This window comes from Solea senegalensis, linkage group LG8 (genome assembly GCF_019176455.1).
Source record: "Solea senegalensis isolate Sse05_10M linkage group LG8, IFAPA_SoseM_1, whole genome shotgun sequence".
NCBI lineage: Eukaryota > Metazoa > Chordata > Actinopteri > Pleuronectiformes > Soleidae > Solea > Solea senegalensis.
This window is the reverse complement of record NC_058028.1, coordinates 18068704-18087775: the sequence shown is the minus strand read 5'-3', so window position 1 is coordinate 18087775 and position 19072 is coordinate 18068704. Positions and strand designations below refer to the sequence as shown.

At 39.5% G+C, this 19072-nt stretch overlaps 1 protein-coding gene across 2 annotated transcripts in view; it reads left to right on the top strand.

Annotated features, from left to right (window-relative positions):
• The window catches only part of lekr1 (leucine, glutamate and lysine rich 1), a 72556-nt gene that overhangs the window by 31972 nt on the left and 21512 nt on the right, over positions 1 to 19072 (top strand). For both annotated transcript variants that reach the window (XM_044032855.1, XM_044032856.1), the window contains exons 5-7: positions 1692 to 1855; positions 10118 to 10199; positions 18844 to 18921. In XM_044032855.1, coding sequence (XP_043888790.1) covers positions 1692 to 1855; positions 10118 to 10199; positions 18844 to 18921 — 324 coding nt within the window. The remainder of the gene's footprint in view (positions 1 to 1691; positions 1856 to 10117; positions 10200 to 18843; positions 18922 to 19072) is intronic.

The window sequence follows — 19072 nt, the reverse complement described above, 5'->3', positions numbered from 1 at the left end:
ATGCAGCCATGTTCCCGGTGTTTGTCTGTGTGTGTGTTCAGGTGTGTGTGTGTGTGTGTGTGTTAGAAAATGGTAAGCTCAGTGTGCTCTCACCCACATGTTCCTTCAAAAGTATTCTTGGAATAACAGAATGTTCTGTTCCAGTGCTCTAGTTTTCCACATCTATGCTTTGCATGAGTTTGTGACTTGTTGTGTGTGTGTGTGTGTGTGTGTGTGTGTGTGTGTGTGTGTGTGTGTGTGTGTGTGTGTGTGTGTGTGTGTGTGTGTGTGTGTGTGTGTGTGTGTGTGTGTGTGTGTGTGTGTGTGTGTGCGCGCGTGTGTGCATGCGTGCGTGTGTGTGTGCACATGCACATGCAGGAGATGAGCTAGTTCCATGTTGCTAAAAGTGCTTTTCATCTAAACATTTCTTTGTGATGAGTGAGCTGGAGTAGAAAGAGAGGAAAGAAGAGTAGAGTGCTGTAAAACATGGCTGTGGCCTTTTTTTTAAGGACAGTGTCGTTACATTAGTCCCCAGTTTCCCTCCGGCTCCTATATTTAACTTTCCCTATGTCCTACCTTCTCTGTCTTCCTTTTAATCTCTATTAATTATGTATTTCAAAATTCTACCTGTCATTCATTCACTACATCTGTGGATAACAGTACAAAAGAAACAACATTTGACAAGCACAGATTTGTAAGAACAGGATTTTTGTACTTTTAATGCCGGAACTGTGGGTGTAAGAGATGTTTTGAGTCTGCAGAAATTGTGTAATTACATTTGATTGAGCACTTAATTGAGCTTCTCTAATCCATAATTATCAATGCTCCCCACTTTCACTTTTGGCTGCATGAATCCCCTAAGCATCGAGTTTTTTCGTATGTATTCATTGTATGTTGTGTATGTATGTACTGTATGTATATCATTTTATTTTTTTGGTGTAATTTCACGTGTCACTTTCACAATAAAAGCACAATCAAAATCAATCAAAACAGCATGGCAGGGTGATTTTCTGAATGTAATTTCACACTATCAAATGGAGAGTACCACTTCTGACTCATCTAACTACTTTAAATTACTCTTTTTATGTGTTCAATTTTAGGTGAGTCATTTTCAAATGGGTTTGGTGATTTTCAGCTTTTATGCTCCAAAAGTTCAAGCATTTCTGTGAATAATTAATACATTTTAAAGACAGAGGAATTTGGTTAAAGAGATGTACATGACCAACTAATTTAACTAAAACCAACTTATTGTGATACCTTAACCATTAATTTGCACAGTCATATTATATATCAGTTGCTCTGATATACATAAAATCTGTAACCTTGATTACTGTGTGACACCGACTCACACAGACATTATTTAACACCTAACTAAATAGAAGATGCTGATCTATCTAGGGAATGTCTCCCATAACTTATAGTATGAAGAAGAGTATCTCTATAAATATTCTTTTAATGCCCATAGTTGCACACATCCACACCGGGCAGCAGTAACTACACTCCTCTGCTCTAAGAGCAGCTATCTTTGTCTTTGAGGCCCATTTTCATTGCTAATGCAGGACACACACCCTGTTATGACAACCATAACAGGGTGTGGTTGTCATATACCTTCAGTTTATGATGGAAAAACTATATTGTCACTGGAATTTTCCACCATTATTTATTTACAGTAGATTTTATTGTGTGTGTGTGTGTGTGTGTGTGTGTGTTAGAGGTGTGTGTGTGCAGCAGGTGAAGGTCCTCCAAGCCACTCTCTCTACGCTCCGTTCCTCTGGCAGAGAGCTCGCTGATATACGGGGTTTCCTCGGCCAGTTGACAGGGGCCTGGCAGGCCTTCAAAACGCAGATACTGCAGCACAGTGCACAGGCATCCTCAGGTAACACACACTCATTTACAATAACACATGTACACACTAACCTCTCACTTCGCGGAAGAGAGAGATAAACATGTGTGTAGATGATTGAGACTAATTTATAGCACAGTGATGTTTTTAATACAGAGCTGGAGTGGATGTGACAGAGAAATGGAGAAACAAACGCAAAGAGAGTTGAACAAATAATCACTCAGCAGGAACATATTATAACAACGCCTCTTTCAGTTCTGCGGGCAGCACCGTCAATGGAAAACTGTAATATACAGTGTGACAGTGCTTAGATTTTTATCGTTATAAGGGACCAGAAAAGTATAAATCATTGGAGGCAAGGACATTTCGGGAAAGTGAGGACAATCTGGCAGGTCCTCACAACTTTTAACAGCTTTTTCAAGGTCATTAAACTTGTGAAGTGATAAAAATAACTCTTTGGGCTGACTTTGTCACCCCCATAGAAAAATATTTGGTAACACTTTAGATTAGGGAACACATATTCACTATTAACTAGGTGCTCACTAACATGCATAAAGAGCACACTAGCCCTTTATTAGTAATTATTAAGCACGTACACCTTAGTCTACATAATCTTATTCTACCTCTATTACGACATGAATTAAGATTTGTCCTGATTAAGGCATTAATATGTGCTTAATAATTACTAATAAAGGGCTAGTATGCTACTTATATGCATGTTAGTAAGCACCTAATTAATGGTGAATATGTGTTCCCTAATCTAAAGTGTTACCAAATATTTATTAAATACTTTTTGGGGACCAAAGTCCACAAACATTTCTATTTGTTAGTTTTTGTACAGAATATTGACATTAATGCACTGGTGTCCTCTCTATCAGTGGGTGAGTCTGTTCTTCTTTACGTCATGTTCTCATCTGTAGGAATTTTAAATGAAATGGCAGAGCTTTTCTGTGTGTTTTTTGCATCAGGGTAGACATATTTTCAAGACAAATACATCTCAGGCCCCATCCACATGGAAACGGAACGAAACGTAAACAATCTTTTTCTTTGTCCCTTTGAAAAAAGTTTTCCATAAACACGGCATCGTTTCAGGAAATGTCTCCATCTGCACGAAACCCCCCAGGATGACGATAAATGCTGCAGTACATATGCCAGGCCTGTAAGTGGCGCTGTAATGCTGCTACACAAAAAAAAAAAACAGAAGAAGACGTATATATATATATATATATATATATATATCTCTGTGTGGATGAAACGCCAATGCGATATAAAAAAATCTGTTCCTGTGTGGACATGTCCTCAGTTAGCGAGTAGTGTAGGAGGTGGTGCATTTATACAGTTTATATTGTTATAGTGTTTCAGGGTGGGTTTTACTATTAACTAACCCTAACTCTGTGCATCGTCGTGCCATATTTTAGACATACCTAAGAAATCTGGGACAGAACATTGAAGTGGAACAGTTTTTTCCGTTTTTACTCACAATTTTGTAACCTATATAATGTGTGAAGATGGTAATCTCTGTATTTGCTTTACAGGGACTTTAAGAATTGGGTTTTATGTTCAGGTTAGATTAAGAGTGTGGGTAAAGCATTGAGTTGTGATGGTTAATAGGCTGTAGGGAATGCAATAAGTCTATGAGTGTCCGCCCAAAGAATGCTGTACAAGACAGTGTGTGCATGTGTGTGTGTGTGTGATTATAGTTGACAGTAAATGCCTGAAGCAGAGCTAACCTCCAGCTCACCTCATGGGTGGGTCTTTTCTCTTTGCGTGTTCCAAACATCTCCCTAGAGTAAATGTGTGTATGTGGGTGGGTGGGTTTTTACATTTATTTGTTTCTACTTTAGGACCTTTTCTGTTATAATCACTGGCCTTGTCAGGACCACTAGTCCTCATGGAGACCAAAACCTGGACCTAATGAGGCAGAACTTCACTTCTGAGGAACTGGTTAGGTTTTGGGGGCGAAGAATCGAGTCTTGGTTAGGTTAAGGTTAGGGCTGCTTTGTTCAGGCTGTCTAAACGGATGGAAGTCAGTGTGGGTCCATGAAAGAATAGCGTGTGTGTGGAAAGAGGAAATAGAGGGACTACAAGAGGATTTGATAGAGGGAAAAAAAAGTAGTTTTGCTGTTTGATTCCACATGACTATGCGATGTGTGTTCAGTGATGAGAGCGTAAATGACAGCTGCTGCAGAGACAAAACAGATGCAACAAAACACATACCCAGGAATATGCACACAAACAGATATAAACACAAGGCCAAAGAAATCAGTTTTAACCACTAGTTCGGTGCAGCTCAGATCTTTATTGTCCCTCATGGTGAAAATTGATTTGCAGTAGGACAATACAACGGTAACAAAACTACCACAGGGATTAAATGAATAAATTAAGTCAAAAAGAACAGGATCTTCTGTTCAAGTCAAGACTCAGTGCAAATTAAGTGCAGTTATTGCACTCGGGACAAAGGAGAATTTAAACCTGTTGCTTTTAACCCTGGGGTACGTGTATCTCTGCCCAGAAGGGAGAAGAGCAAATTCTTCCAAGAGTGTGTGATCAGGACTGGCCACGCTCGACTGCACTTTGCACAAAACCTGTCATAAAAAGCTGTCAGAGAAAGCTACGGTGTGCCAGTTATGTTGCTGTTATGATGCTTTAACAATGCTGGACAGGCGGTTTTTGTTCTGCACTGTGAGGTTCCCATACCATGTAATAATACAGAATGTTAAAATTGACAAAATTTTATAAAATAAAACCAATAAAACCATCAGACTTTTATCCACCATATCCACATGGCAGCCCATGGCCAACTGGAAAGGGAACTTGGCTTGTAACTGGAGGGTTACCGCTTTGAGTCCCCACCACGTCAAAAAAGGACCGGGGTGCCCTTGAGCAAGGGGCCCCGGTGCTGCCCAGTGGCTGCCCACTGCGCCTGATTCTAGGAACATTTGTAGTAGAGGATGGGTTAAATTCAGAGAAGGAATTTCCCCTGAGGGACCAATAAAGGACTCATTTCTTTATTTAAAAAGCATTCAGTCTGCGCAGAAAGTGAAGTCTTAATAATAATTAATAGTCATTTTAATTTTGAAAGTAAGTGCTTAATACTTGTGCTCATATTGTATAAGAACCTGTGTATATACAGATGAAAGTGTGGCCTGATCCAGAATTTGTGAAGTTCCTGGGTGTCAGTGGAGTCCAAGTAGCAGACCTCTACAGAGCACATACCTGAGTCAGTCACCTGCATATATCTCCAAACTCATGTGGGCGTTAGCTAACTATTAAACTCTGCCACTCATCCATCAAAGATTTGTGGTTAGTGTCAAACAGCAGAAGAAAGAGGAGAGGGAAAAATGGAAGAGAAGAAAAAAATCATGAGGAGGTTGCCTAATGTGAACATGCAGTATGAACGTGGTTTATGGTTAGGTGGAGATGAGAGAGCAACCTCAAGGGGTGTGGAATTTTACTGAGGACAAGACAAAGGTAAAAAACCGAGAGGTGCGGAAGCTGAAAACATGACTAATCTCAGATGAGTTTTGTGCACATGTCAGTGGGTGACTTGAACAGGATGATTTAAAGGTGATAGACAGACCCTTTGGAGCACGGGAGGTTTCATTCAAAATTTTGTAAAAGAGGGTTCAGAGGGTTGACAGTGAAATTAGGGCTGTGACTAAGTGTGAGTAAGAGTGTATGAATGTGTGTGTTTGTGTGTGTGTGAGAGAGAGAGAGAGAGAGGCCGATCCCTGAACCGCAGCATCTGCCAACACCCTGGGCTATCCTAAGATTATATGGTATCTATTTCCTTAGAAGTCAACTTTTTTTTATTTTTTTTTATAGGATTTTGTTGATTTTGACAACAGGGAAAAAAAGACAAAAGACAAAAAAGGAAATATTTTCTCACACAAATTAACTCTTTTTTTCCCCCTTCTAATTCATAGTGGCTGGCACCTTTGAGGACTTTTTGTATACTTGCACAAACTTGCATTCATTTCTTTGACTTGCTTACCTTACAATGATCTTAACCACTAACCCAAATAATCAGGCTTTTTCTAATGGGTGACTCTAATTTTGTCCCCACTTGACCGGTTTTAGTCTCTAACACTGATCATTGCGGTTTACATTAACTCAAACTATTAGCAAATTTCACAAACCCGGTTAACATGGTTCTGACGTCTGCACATGCTCAAGTGTCCCTCTGCAATTGTATTCCGTTTTCCCAGATGGCTGAAATCTTTTTTTAGAAACACTTTCACCACCTCCCGCCATAATTAGCACAACATATATCAGTGTTGCATGCTATTTGGGAGCTTTTTGCCAACTTTGATTTGCTAAACAGTATTCACCCGAGAAAATGTAGTGATTCTTTAAATTTTAAATGGTGAAAACGTTGCCATTTCCTTTCATTTTTCATAGCATTCATTTTGACCCACAATAGCAAACACAGGTGTTACTTAACATTAATTAATAACATCACATTAATTAGAGCTCTGTAACAAAATCTTGATGAATGTCATTATTTATACTTGTTATTTATTCCCCTTCTATTTCATGACCAGATGGCTGCTATGAAAAATGTCTGCTGTCCGTAGGTTCAGTTTGGGAATGCATTTGTTGCACAATATAATATCTTGTACAGATATTTTAATATCTGTACAAGATGCGTATATCTGTATAGATGCGTATAGACAAAATAAGAACTCTAGTCTAGTGCAAGTTTCTTGAAGGAGAAAAAAAGTTCAGGCAGAAACAGCTTTATTCTCTTTGGAATCCAACACTGACAGGACCCATTTTTCAAGAACTTGCTGTGGTTTGGGTTAATATAGCTTTTATTGTGCATGATAAAGTGGAAAGACACAGAACATATTTATGTTACACACACAGAAAAGAATGTGATATTACATTAATGTGGAATCATATTCCGCGGTGCAGTCTGCAGTTTGTCTGTGATGGTGCTTTAGTGTAGGTTGCACATACACTTAACTCCCAATGCTGAATCATCTCGTACTCTGTATGCTTTACATGAGAATGTGTGTGCTTTAAGAAATACACGTTTAATTTAGATAGTTTTCATAGTGTGCAGTACTTTTGACATGGTGTGTGCTGTTTATCTTCAGTGACTCCAGTGAATCACTGCATTTTTTTAATCACATAAATGCTAATTTTGCCATTTTTTCCCTCCTTGGAAAATTGTATTTATAAACATGATTATTTTAATATTACATTTTCAATATTAATGTTATTAAATAATAATGTGATATTAATATTAGTTAATTATAATATTAATAATAGTTTTTTATTTGCACTTTTTATTTTTATTTTATTTGCACTTAGTGATATAATTACAAGCTAGTTTTTTAATTTAATTATCAGCAATGATGTGTACTGTGAGAGCAGCATTGTGAACAACTATTCCAGTCACAGTCCTGTAGCAGAAGTGTCACAGTGACTTGGTGGTCAAATGCCTCCAAATTGCTGTAATATTCGTAGCCACCTTATTACACTGTGTGTGTGTGTGTGTGTGTGTGTGTGTGTTTGTGTGTTGCAGCATTAAGACACATAACAGAGGCACTGTGGAGAATGTCAGACGTGCTTAGTGGTTCTTACATGTGTTCTTGTGTTCACGTGCATGTCTGTCTGTCTGTCTGTCTGAGTCCATGTGAGTTACTCTGTCTGCGTGCGTGCGTGCATGTGTGTGTGTGTGTGTGTGTGTGCGTGTTGTTTTACCCTGGCAGACCTTGTCATGTCACAGTGACCAGAAAGCAATTATTGCTGTATTGCCGCTTTGAGGAGGACCTCTTGCACTCCCCTCTTCCTGCTAAGAGAGAAAAGGATAGAGAGAGCGATGGATAGGATCAGAAGAAAAAGGGAAAACAGCCATAGAAAGATGGAAAGAGAAACAGCTAAGTAAGTCAGGAAAGACACAGGAGGGAGACAATAATGAGGAGAACGTAAGAGAGGAAAATAAAGCAAGAGAGTGAATAAGGAAGGAAGAGAATGTCACAGTGACATTGTTGAATACGTTTGAGAGCTCTTCAATGGCACAGCCACAGTGCCCTGCTGCACTGCTCTGAAGGACCCTCACAGGCATCTCATTCAATATACAGTACACACACACACACACACAGACACAAATGCACTCAGTTCACTACCCACACTGCCAGCCTGTTAACCAATCATTTACCTAGTCAAGCTGCCCCTGCAGAGCACCATTGTCTGTTGGCATTTTGGACTTCAGAAAAGCTTCATTTGTGGTATTTAAATGTGAATTTCTATTCTAATTTTAACTAATTAGACGCTTGAACGTCCAAATATAATGCTTGAAGGAGGTGATAAAGTTGGCTTGTTGATAGAAGGTAAACACAAATGTGTGCAGTTGAAACTGACATGCGACTGACTGCGTCCACATTCTACTCTAAGTGAAAAATTGCAGTAACTGCAAAGACGGAATATGTGTACTGATGAGAAAACCACAACCTTCCTCCATTTACTGCAAGAAGCAAATATTGCTACAATTTTACAGTGAAGTAGCAAAGACACATGACAGTATCAACAGCTATTGATGTTCTTTATTTACACAATCAATTTTCACAATCAAGTTTTTTCCTATGATGATGCACTCACTTTAGCCACACCTTCTGCTTGGTGAACTAACTCTTACTAACTCTTAACCTACTGCAGAGTCATTGAAAATGTGGTTAAAATTTTCCATATTTTTTAATGGCAACCGAGACAGTGGCACACACAGTGGCAGAGCAGTCAAAATTCCCTTGATTGGGCTATTTGCTTAACATTTTCACAGCTAACACAAAATATGTAGGGCATATACAGATATATATATATATATATATATATACCAGGCATTATAGACTGCATTAAAGTAGATGTCCATTAACAGGGAATATTTACATGTATATTGTGTACTGTATGACACAAATACCATAGCAATACAATACCATTTTTCTGCAACATTTTAAATTAAATGTGATTTTGATAAATACAGCCATCGACACTGAGCACACAAAGGCTCATGCTTCATTTGCCCTGTGCATGCACTTTTTTTCTAATTGACCTATTCTTAGTCTGTAAGTGCATCAAAATAATGCTTCAACTGCACAGCAACACCGTAGAGCATTAATGCCGGAACACAAAAAACAATGTATTGTATAGTTTGTACTGGTGTGTATATACTGTAGAATATGAACAAGGTCACCTGCTGCACACCCACAGTGGCACAGTTACTAGGGCAATGTCTGTGAACCATGTCTGTCTTGACAACAAATCACTCGTCGCACGTGCAGCATGTGATTGTTGCCGGGTGATGCTAAACCAAAACACCACTATACACACTGTACACAACTACAGAGAATAGGCACAGTGGGCACTGTCTGAGCTCATTTGAACAATGGTTTGAATAGAACAGACAATTGTTTTCATTTGAAAGTTGTGCACTGCAGTTTCAAATGTCTTTCTCTTGTATATGTTGAATTTCTTCCTGTATTTTAAATAGACATATTCTTCTCCACATAGTCCTTATGTGAATTTGAAAACTGTGCGACACATTTAAGGTTATGCAAGGTTATACTAAGTATTCAAGGAAGTCGAAATAAGCCATATACAGGCGCCACCACCCTCACTCAGATTAAGTGTTTTAATGTTTAAAGTATTAATGTGCTCTGCTCTGTTGTGTTTTTAAAATGAATAATTAAGTGTTTCATGATATTATAGTCATGGTGAAATAGGACAGACAGTGAAGGGAATAAACGGTAGCATTACAGCAGCTACTTTGTATCAGACACACAACAACACACTGCCAGACTGTGGTGTACTGTTTCATGGGTTCCCTCATAGTCCTTTCTTTATTGCACACTCCCCTTCTTTTGCTCTCCCTTTCACTTTCAACTGCTTCCTTGTGCCTCAGTTTTTCACCTTGGTTTTCTTTTCAGCCCCAGTGCTTTTCTGTCTCCTCCTCGTCTTACGGTTTCAGTGCTCTCAAGTTTCTGTCTGGGACACCTATCTGTCTTTCTCTCGTGTTACTTCTCCTCCATGCTAAGTTCCTTTGCCTTTACCAGTCTTGTCATTCTTGAAGAGAGTTTCATTTGGTGTCAGGTTTCTTCCTTTGTACAAGAGTGAAGTAACAATATCAGGAAACTCTCTACCTGTCTGTGTCTTTACTCTCCTCTGTCTCCCTCTTTCTGTGACTCATATAAATGTAACAGCCTCAGGTCACAGGCGGGTTTTGTGAGCTTCTACGGCATTTGTGTCATGTAAATTCTCTCTCTCTCTCTTTGTTTGTGTTTGTGTGTGTAGTGCTAAAAGAAGTGCTCAAACATTCCAGTGAGGAGTTACACAAAATGAGGGAAGAGAGAGAGAACCTAAATCAGCAGCTGACGTAAGTATGTGGTGAAACACACACACACACACACACACACACACACACTCTTTAGTCATGTGAAAGCATGTGCACAGATGGAAACACAGGTGGATCATGGCATTTGAAATATGTCGGGTGACGAGCAGGTCACTGCGGGACTTGACTATACAGTATGTATAATTTTGCTAAGCCTATCACAATGTACATTCCCTTTAGCACTGCCCAAACCAGGAAATGCTCATGCTCCACATATTTTGCCTGCTAAGCTGCATCAACAGAGGATTAGACTTGTATACACACTCACACACTGCGGCTATTGAAAATATTATGGTGATGCAGCTCTTTCACTTAAAATATTTTGCTGCTGCTTTGACATTTTCCCCCTTTTAATATCATATATAAAGAATCCAGATACAGATATACTCACGCAAACACACCATGTATACCCTATAAATACAAGATATATAGATGGAGTCACTTGAATGTACTCTTTTTTTTAACCCTCAGTGTGGGGCTGAGTGTGATTTAATCATGATGTCAGTTTTTATATCAGTCACAAATACTAGTTTTTTCTTATTACAGAGCACAAAACACAACCTCCAGCATCACATCACCACTATCACAAAGACAGCTTAAGGGTGCTTTCATACCTAGGTTGTTGTTGTTCCAAAAACGGGGCCGTTTCCCCCGCAAATCGACTCTAATGGGCTAGTGTGAACACAACAATCGCCATGCTGTTCTAGTACAAATCAACCCGGGCTGAAACTGCCTCGAGAAGGTGATCTCAGCTCGGTTGCAATCGCTCCACAGAGCAAACCGTTTGCAGTGTGTACACAATTTACCCACAAACCAAGCAGCCTACTGGATGTGAATATGTCACACGTCTTCACCTAGCAATATATGCTTGTAATCCATTTTCGATGACTGGACTCAAATCTCCCACTAAATTCTGACCAGTCACAAAACTGTTTAAAGCACGTAGCACTGAGGGCATGACGAGTCTCGAATGCAGTAGGAAAACAAATCACACTAAGGTTAAGGTTAACATTGTTACATATTACTCTCTGAATCGGAGCAAAATGCACGTATGAAAGCGTCTTTAGTTAAGTTAAAGTTCCACTGCAGAACTTCTCTTGCCCCCCATGTACCTATACCAGAACACCATGGCCCTGATTTGACCTAGTTTCATTTTTGCCTTGTCTGCTCAGTTGTGATTTAAAATGCGTCACTGTGTGCAGCGCGGCAATGTCACCGCAGACACAAAAACAAAACACGGCTATGCCAAGAACCACAGAGAGTTATGTGGAGGTGATGCAGAATACATTCCCCAATGCACACAGTATACAGTGTATAATGTTTCCTAGTTTTGTTATTTTAAGGAGCAGACATTGCCTTTATTCTTATTTTGATGCCATCTTTTATTTGATGGGATATTTGAATCAGCCACTTCAAAGGTGCACCGAGAAATGAATGAAAAAGCTGCAGAAACACACATGCAGATACACAGCAACACAAACATCCCCCTCCACAAAAGGGAGTAATGTTAAATGTTGCTCTCTATCTGATAATCAAAGTATTAAAGGACTACTTGACCTGACAGACTACAGATGAAGCAGTCATTTGTTCACTAATGTTTCCTCCTTCTCCTCATCAGTCTCTCTTTCCCTCTCCCACATTTTCTGGCCATAAACTTTGTTTTTGACCTTTAGAAATGACAGCTTTTGCTCTGGTTTTTTTCTTTCTCTCGTTTTCTAATCAGTTTAAAGACTTTTGCTATGTGTGGTGGATTTCTACGCGTGTGTGCGTGCGCGTGTGTGGGTAGGATTCAGTTAAAGGTGCAGAAAATGTGTCAGGGTTTTGATTATTAATTACTGTATATTGTCATCGACTTAATATTGTGACACAGACGAGATTGGTGGCTTCAAGCAGTTTTAATGTGTTTTATTCTCAAATAAAGACATTTTAAGATTATTGAAGATTATTATTTGAAGATTATTTTTAAATGAATAAAATTTGGTTGTAGTGCAAAATTTAATTCAACATCATGGAGTATCAAGAAAAAGTTTATTAAATGTTTATATAAATCGCCATCCAGCTGGTTTACCCTCCAAATATCTCATCACGTCAGGAAAGTCAGGAATTGACCTCCACCCTCATCCAGAAAAATGTACTGAAAAGACGGATGGAGTGGATGTTTGCAGTCGCACGCAACTCACCCAGACATATGGACATATGCTACAGGGAGAATCAGCCTTAAGGCCATGTTGCATGATGAAGTGTGTGGAGGAGACGGTGGATGAACTGAAGTATAAGACTGTATTGCATGATAAGACATGCGGGGGGGCGTCTGATGTCATAGCAGCACTACGTTTTGTCTTGGGTGAACTGTGTCAGCTGTTGATAAATAATGAATTTGTTTGCAAAAATATATAAAATTTTATTTGAAGCCACATCATTTATTTATATAGACCAACATATTTTTAAGATATAAAGTTAGTAAAAAAAACAAAAAAAAACAAATACTGATTGGGAAAGACTGGCTTTCAGGTAAATTAAAATGTTAAATTATGATTAATCTGAATAATAATATTTATTTATTAATTTTGGGTGTTTACTGTATATGCAAAATCTAGTGCTGGACAAAGTGTTTACCTTCTTTACTATATAGAATCATAGTACCATACTGCAATAAAGTATTATTAGCAGAAAAGGGTATCAAGTACTCTATTCTAATTTATATTGCTAGATCATGAACTGTGAGAGGAGCATTTTACTGTGGCCAGAGTGAAGCTACTTTTAATTAACTAGGTTAATGAATGTCATGAAGGTTGCTAAATACACATGTGGTATGAGCATGAGCTTTCACAGATTATATTACAGTTATATACTGTATGTATGTAATTCTGGTCAATACATGTATCAAACTATAGTAAAGTTGTGTACAAAATATAAACCTTGCATTGCAAACTGTTGTAAACACAGTCTTTAAACAAGGATTACCAACTCTGTCACAGGTGTGGCAGACCGTAAGTGAGCTCGCTGAGCCTTTCACTGTCCAGTTGATACTGATTCTTTGTGTGTGCGTGTGTGTGTGCGTGTGTGTGATCTTTCTTCTTTTCAGTCACACTTTTACATCATATTAGCTGCAGGACCTCCCAAATCTCACATGTTTCTCCCTCGAGATCCAAAGACAGAAAGAACCAGTTTGTTTATGTGTTGCCATGACTACTGCCCAACTTTATCCCACACCTCCATCAACTACCAGTGTTCTGCACCTGTTGCATATCTGTGGCGCCAGACCGTTGCCTTGGAAATGCACATATACACATGCACATGTTACGGGGGGGTGGTCTAGTGAGTGGCTGTGGAATCCTTCTGATCCTAGCATGCAATCTGATCAGCATGTCAAAGAGATGCTCAAAGGCTGATTTGTCATGTCTGTTCACGCTCACACAGACTAACACACTTTTTACTATTTGCACATAGACTCCTACAGTATGCTAATAGTGTTGACTTTTTCACTGGTGGAAGAAAACACTCACGTGTGCTAACACCTGGCTTTTGTCTGTGATGGAAATAAATCAGCATTCATTTGCAGGTCAAATTTGCATCTAACAAATGGTTGTTAGATGTTTTGACTCTGATTGGCAGTAATATAAACACGACACCTGAGTAAACATGGTAATTCCATCTTCAGATGCTTATTTGTTGCTGTCTGTTAGCAAGGCCTGCTGCACCAGGCTGCCCCTTTTCCCAAAGAGCATTGATGTAGGTTGCTGATGAGTTTGAAAGAGGCACTGAATAATAACCACCGTGATATTTGATTGCCATCAAACACAAGTTACTGGAGAAAAAACATGGGAAGTCAAACTCCTGAGTCCAATCTTTATTCAGGGGGTTTACCCATGTTTTGATAAAATCTATGTCCGTATATCCCTTCATTTTGATGTAGAAGGGGTATAAGACGCTTGTATGATTTCGTGTGAGGTCACTTTAGTGGTGAAAGCTGTGTCAGCTACATAAATAGCTTGACATCTAGAGCTGAAACAATTGTTTGAAGCTTTTTTTCATTATTAAAACAAGATTTGTGATTGTTTTAGCTTCTTAAATGAAGTAAATATTTTCTTCCTTTCTTTGCTCCAGATAACAAAAATTTATTAAAAGTGAATCCTTTTGGTCTGAGGACAAAACAAGACATTTGAGAACATCATCATTTTCAGGTTTGACAAACACTGATCAACATTTTTGACGTTTTCTGGACCAAACGATTACACCATTAATCGAGAAAATAATCGACAGATGAATTAATGATGAAATTAATGTTTAGTTGCAGATCTATTGACATCATACCAGCGCCACATATTCGCCAATAAATTTGACAAAGAAGAAGAAGGCAAACAGTAAACCAGTTATTTATACATGAATTCTGCCCTCTGTTCCCAGAGATGCTCACCTTTCCTGGAAGTGATGATTTAGCCACATTTATCCAATCACCGTCTAGCTCACTACAGTGAATAAAAGCTAGAGATCAATTAAAGCTGAGCTTCCACTGGTTTTAATGCCCCGTGCTGCTACTGGATTGTATGAGAAAAAAATCACGTCAGACGATCTGTGATAAACAGCTGATTCTGAGCAAATTAGTCGAACAGTGTATCGCGTTTTATTAATATAAATATAAATACAACAGTACGCATTTGACATTCTAGAGAAAGCAGGGCTTCCCCTGCTATCATGGAGCAGTCATCACTCTTCTTGATCAACAAAAAATCAGCCATGTTCCCTTACCTTGCATATGAGACAATCTCTGTCAACAAATCAATGGACCAATGTACCACTGTGCTTGTCTCCCCTGCCACAAACTGGGACAGTACGGATCAATTGTTTTGGTAACCTTCTCAACCTTGAGAATGGAAACACAAATAATTGTGTGACACGATGGATTAAATCAAGCTGCAGTGCTCGGAGAAAATGGGTCTCAGTTGTAAATGGATCTCAGTGTCTCAAATGTCTTCCTGTGTTGCGTGCATGTAAGAGGTGCTTGCGAAACAAGCTGCTGCGTTGTGATTGGCGGAAGATGTTGAGGTCATCGTTTTATCAAAGGATGAACATGTGGATCATCCGACACAGAAGCAGGCCAGGTTAAAAGGATGGATTAGAGGGAAGAGAGGGATAGATAAAAGACAGGATGGACGCATTGAGCAGGGAGGAGGGATGAAAGAGTGGATGATGGAATGAGTGAAGGTCAAGAGACAGACGAGGAATGTGATTGATGTGATGCAGCTTGTTTTCATAAGGCTGAAGCACGCCGACTGCTCTGTGTGTGTGTGTGTATACGTACGTGTGCAAGCAACATGTGTCTGTGCCTGTGTGACCGGCGGCAGTGAAATAACAGTTGATCTTAGGGTGGACCCCATTTCCAGCAACATCGTGCCCATCACACACATACACACAAACAAACAAACACACACGTGTGCGTTTGTCTCTGTGTTTCAGTGTTTCCTCCTCTCTGACATCAGTCGTATCTCTATCTCTTTTTTGATAAAAATCAGTTGCAGCTTTTTGGGGAAGAGGAAGTTTCCTCTCTCTTTCCCTCCCTCTCCTTCTTATCATGTTGGCACATTCCACATAAGAAATTGTGTTTTCCTGAAATGCAGAGAGTTTTTTCCGCCTTTGATGTGGCTACTTTTTTTTTTTTTCTTGCTGTCAGTCACCACAGAGGGAGGGAAAGCTCAGCAGGATGTCACTGGTGAATTACAATTTTGGTATCAAGATTAACCACGTTTTGCACCATCTGTTCGGAATAGATCAACACCATCAGTTTCAGTTCAACACCAGTTTTCTTCACTTTAATTTGTGGTGGCACACCCACATGTTTTGCTTGTCTGTTTCACGTTAATGCTACATTCTTTGACCGGTTACCACATCTGATTACAAACACACAAAAGAGGTTCTGTTGCGAGAATATAAAAATGGAGATCACAAATCATCCGCACACTGCACACTTTGATGACTTAACTGGGCTTTACTTACACGTCAGCAACGTTTTGCTTGAGGCCTCCTCAGGTTGACTCAGCGGAGTGTTGTTGGTACATTTTTGATCTTCCCAGAAGGCATACTGAAAATTAATGATTGATTTTTGTCAGCTGGTTAACCCTTATCACAGCCTAAGGCTGCAGGTATGTATGATTCATCCGAGTGACAAAAAGACGGTTATGACAGTTGGAGTTAGTGCTCGGAACAAAGTAAAACAAAACAAAAGGTAAAAAAACCCATGATCAGACAGGATTGGAGCCAGAAAGCTGGGGCTCCAACAAGGTCCATGACGTGTTGTACACTCTGAGATGGTCGTCTGCATATCATGTTTGTAATGAGTGGTTATTTGAGTTACTGTTGCCTTTCTATAACCTTGAACCAGTCTGGTCATTATCCTCTGACTTCCAGCAATCAACAATCATTTTGGCCCTAAGAACTGCTGCTTACCGGATATTTTTCTTCTTCTCTGTAAACCCTAGAGATGATTGTGTGTGAAAATCCCAGTGGAGCAGCAGTCTCTGAAGCACTCACACCAGCCCGTCTACCACCAATAACCATGTCACATTAACTCACATATAAATCACCATATACAGTAAGTGTATATAGTATGTACTGAAAGTGAGGAAAACACATCTGAAGATGAAGATGAAGAAGGGACAATGAGAGATGCAAGTGCAATTAGTTAAGACAGGGAACGTAATCACACAAGCTGGAAACCTCATAGGACATGGGACATAAAAATGGTAAATAACAACATCAAACTTTAAAATCTAACAGAAGCAAACTATCTATCTTGACAGACCCTGTGGAAAGATATTACCAATCCGAGATTTATGAGTTATGACGTATTGCTTTCCAGCCAGTCTTAACATTTCACACATCTTAAGTAACTTAAGAACTGAGGGGAGGAATTATTTGTGCTTACTTACTAACTGCTGCTACCATTGTGAAGCTTTGGCAAAACTATTATTTCCACCCACATAGTTGTTGCTTGGCTGATCAGATCACAATCCATTTCCATAACATCCTGAATGCTTTAACACCTGTACTGCCATGTGTGTCAAGCACTATCAGAATGCAATTTAATGACGCAAAATGCATTTAATGGCAGGTGTAAATAGATTGTGTCAATCACAGCATTTCCCCTTTGTTGATTCTGATTAAATATGATAATTTATTCGCAGTATATACTACATATACAGTGCTTGTCATTGCAGACTGTAACCAATGCACACATAGAGTTAACTCAGATTAATGGAAGGAAAAAAATATATATATATGTTTTTCTAAACCCCTCAAGGAGCCCACTTGGCATCAGTAACTTGCCCACTAATAATGTATAATAATAGATTCCTCCTTGTTTCCACGTGCACAACAAGTACACCACACGCCTGCAGCCACAAACAAAATACCCAGAGCACTTTGTCACTCCCTTGGTGCACTGTGCTGTGACTGCTCTATGAACCCTACTCCATACAGTAATCCACCAGAACACAAACCTTACTCTTGCTCTCATCTTACTCTCATATGTAAATCAAAATCAGGATCAGGAGACCAGAGGATGAACAATAATGGAGACAGCAGCTGGGAGTCATGTATTGTGTCATCTCTGACCTTGGAGACAGCAAGGGGAGAAACAAAGAGAAACGAGGGAGAAACACAGTATGAACAGCACAGTGGTAGTTACTTAAATAGCCTGAAGATAGGAGAACTCAGGGGCTTGCTCTAAATCACCATTAGCTGTGACAGCAGGAGTGGAAAACGGGGTTTAAAGAGAGAGCGAGAGAGAGGAAGTGAGATGGAGATGTGTGATGAGAGGTACAGAGAGAGAGGGGGTGGATAAACTGGTGCCAGACAGCTGTGTGTGTGTGTCACTGCTACTTGATGATAATATTACCATATTGTGCCACTATTGATATTAGACAAATACTTCTTTATGATGCAGATGTAATGAATTATTAATGACACCATGGCTGTGTTACTAAATCCACTTTAGTGAAATAAAGGAATAATTCCACGTAGCTGTGAGAGAAATCCGCTGAGGATCGACAGTGAAAACAGTCCGTCTGTCTGTGAGCTCAGACATGCGGACCCTGTCTCTCTCTGTATCCTCATTGCGTGTGTCTGCAAGGTCACAGGGCTAGACAGACAGCCAGCCAGCCAAGCACACACACACGCACACACACACAAAGACATTAACTGATCATGCCGCCAGTGAGGGGATTAGGCTGAGAAGTCGACAGGGTTAGGAGGGTTGGAGTAAAGTCTGCGTGTGTGTGTATGTGTTTGTGTGTGTCTGTGTGAGTGAGTGTGTGTAGGACTTTGGAGTTCCACACACTGTCATGGCATGCACAATTAGAATTAAAACTGATTCCCAATTTACTTCCTCCAGAGCGAGGCAGCAGCCACATGTGGTGAAATACACATACTTAAAAATAGCTTAATAATTTATGCTAAGCTGTTCATTTGTTAAATAACAAGCGAGATAAAGAGGCCGTGAGAAGGAGAGAGTGTGCATGTATTTATATTAGGTTTCCCTCTGTTTGAATGTGAAATGTGGGTACAATAATCATTTCTGATTTCACAATTTGTGAGAACTTCATGACCCTGCCATCCATTGTGTGTCCAGGGAGCTGAGGAAACGGAGTGAGGAACAGCTGTTCCAACAGGAAGAGTCTGACAAGAAGAACAGAGATAAAATCCTCAGGTACACTAATCTCTGTTGTTCTTTTTTTTGTTTATCTCATGTCACAATTTCCCACACTATCCTGTTTGTATTTTATTTTTATTCATTTATTTCATAGGGATGATACATAAAAGCATTGATCCATTTCATGCATATAGGACATGTCATTATA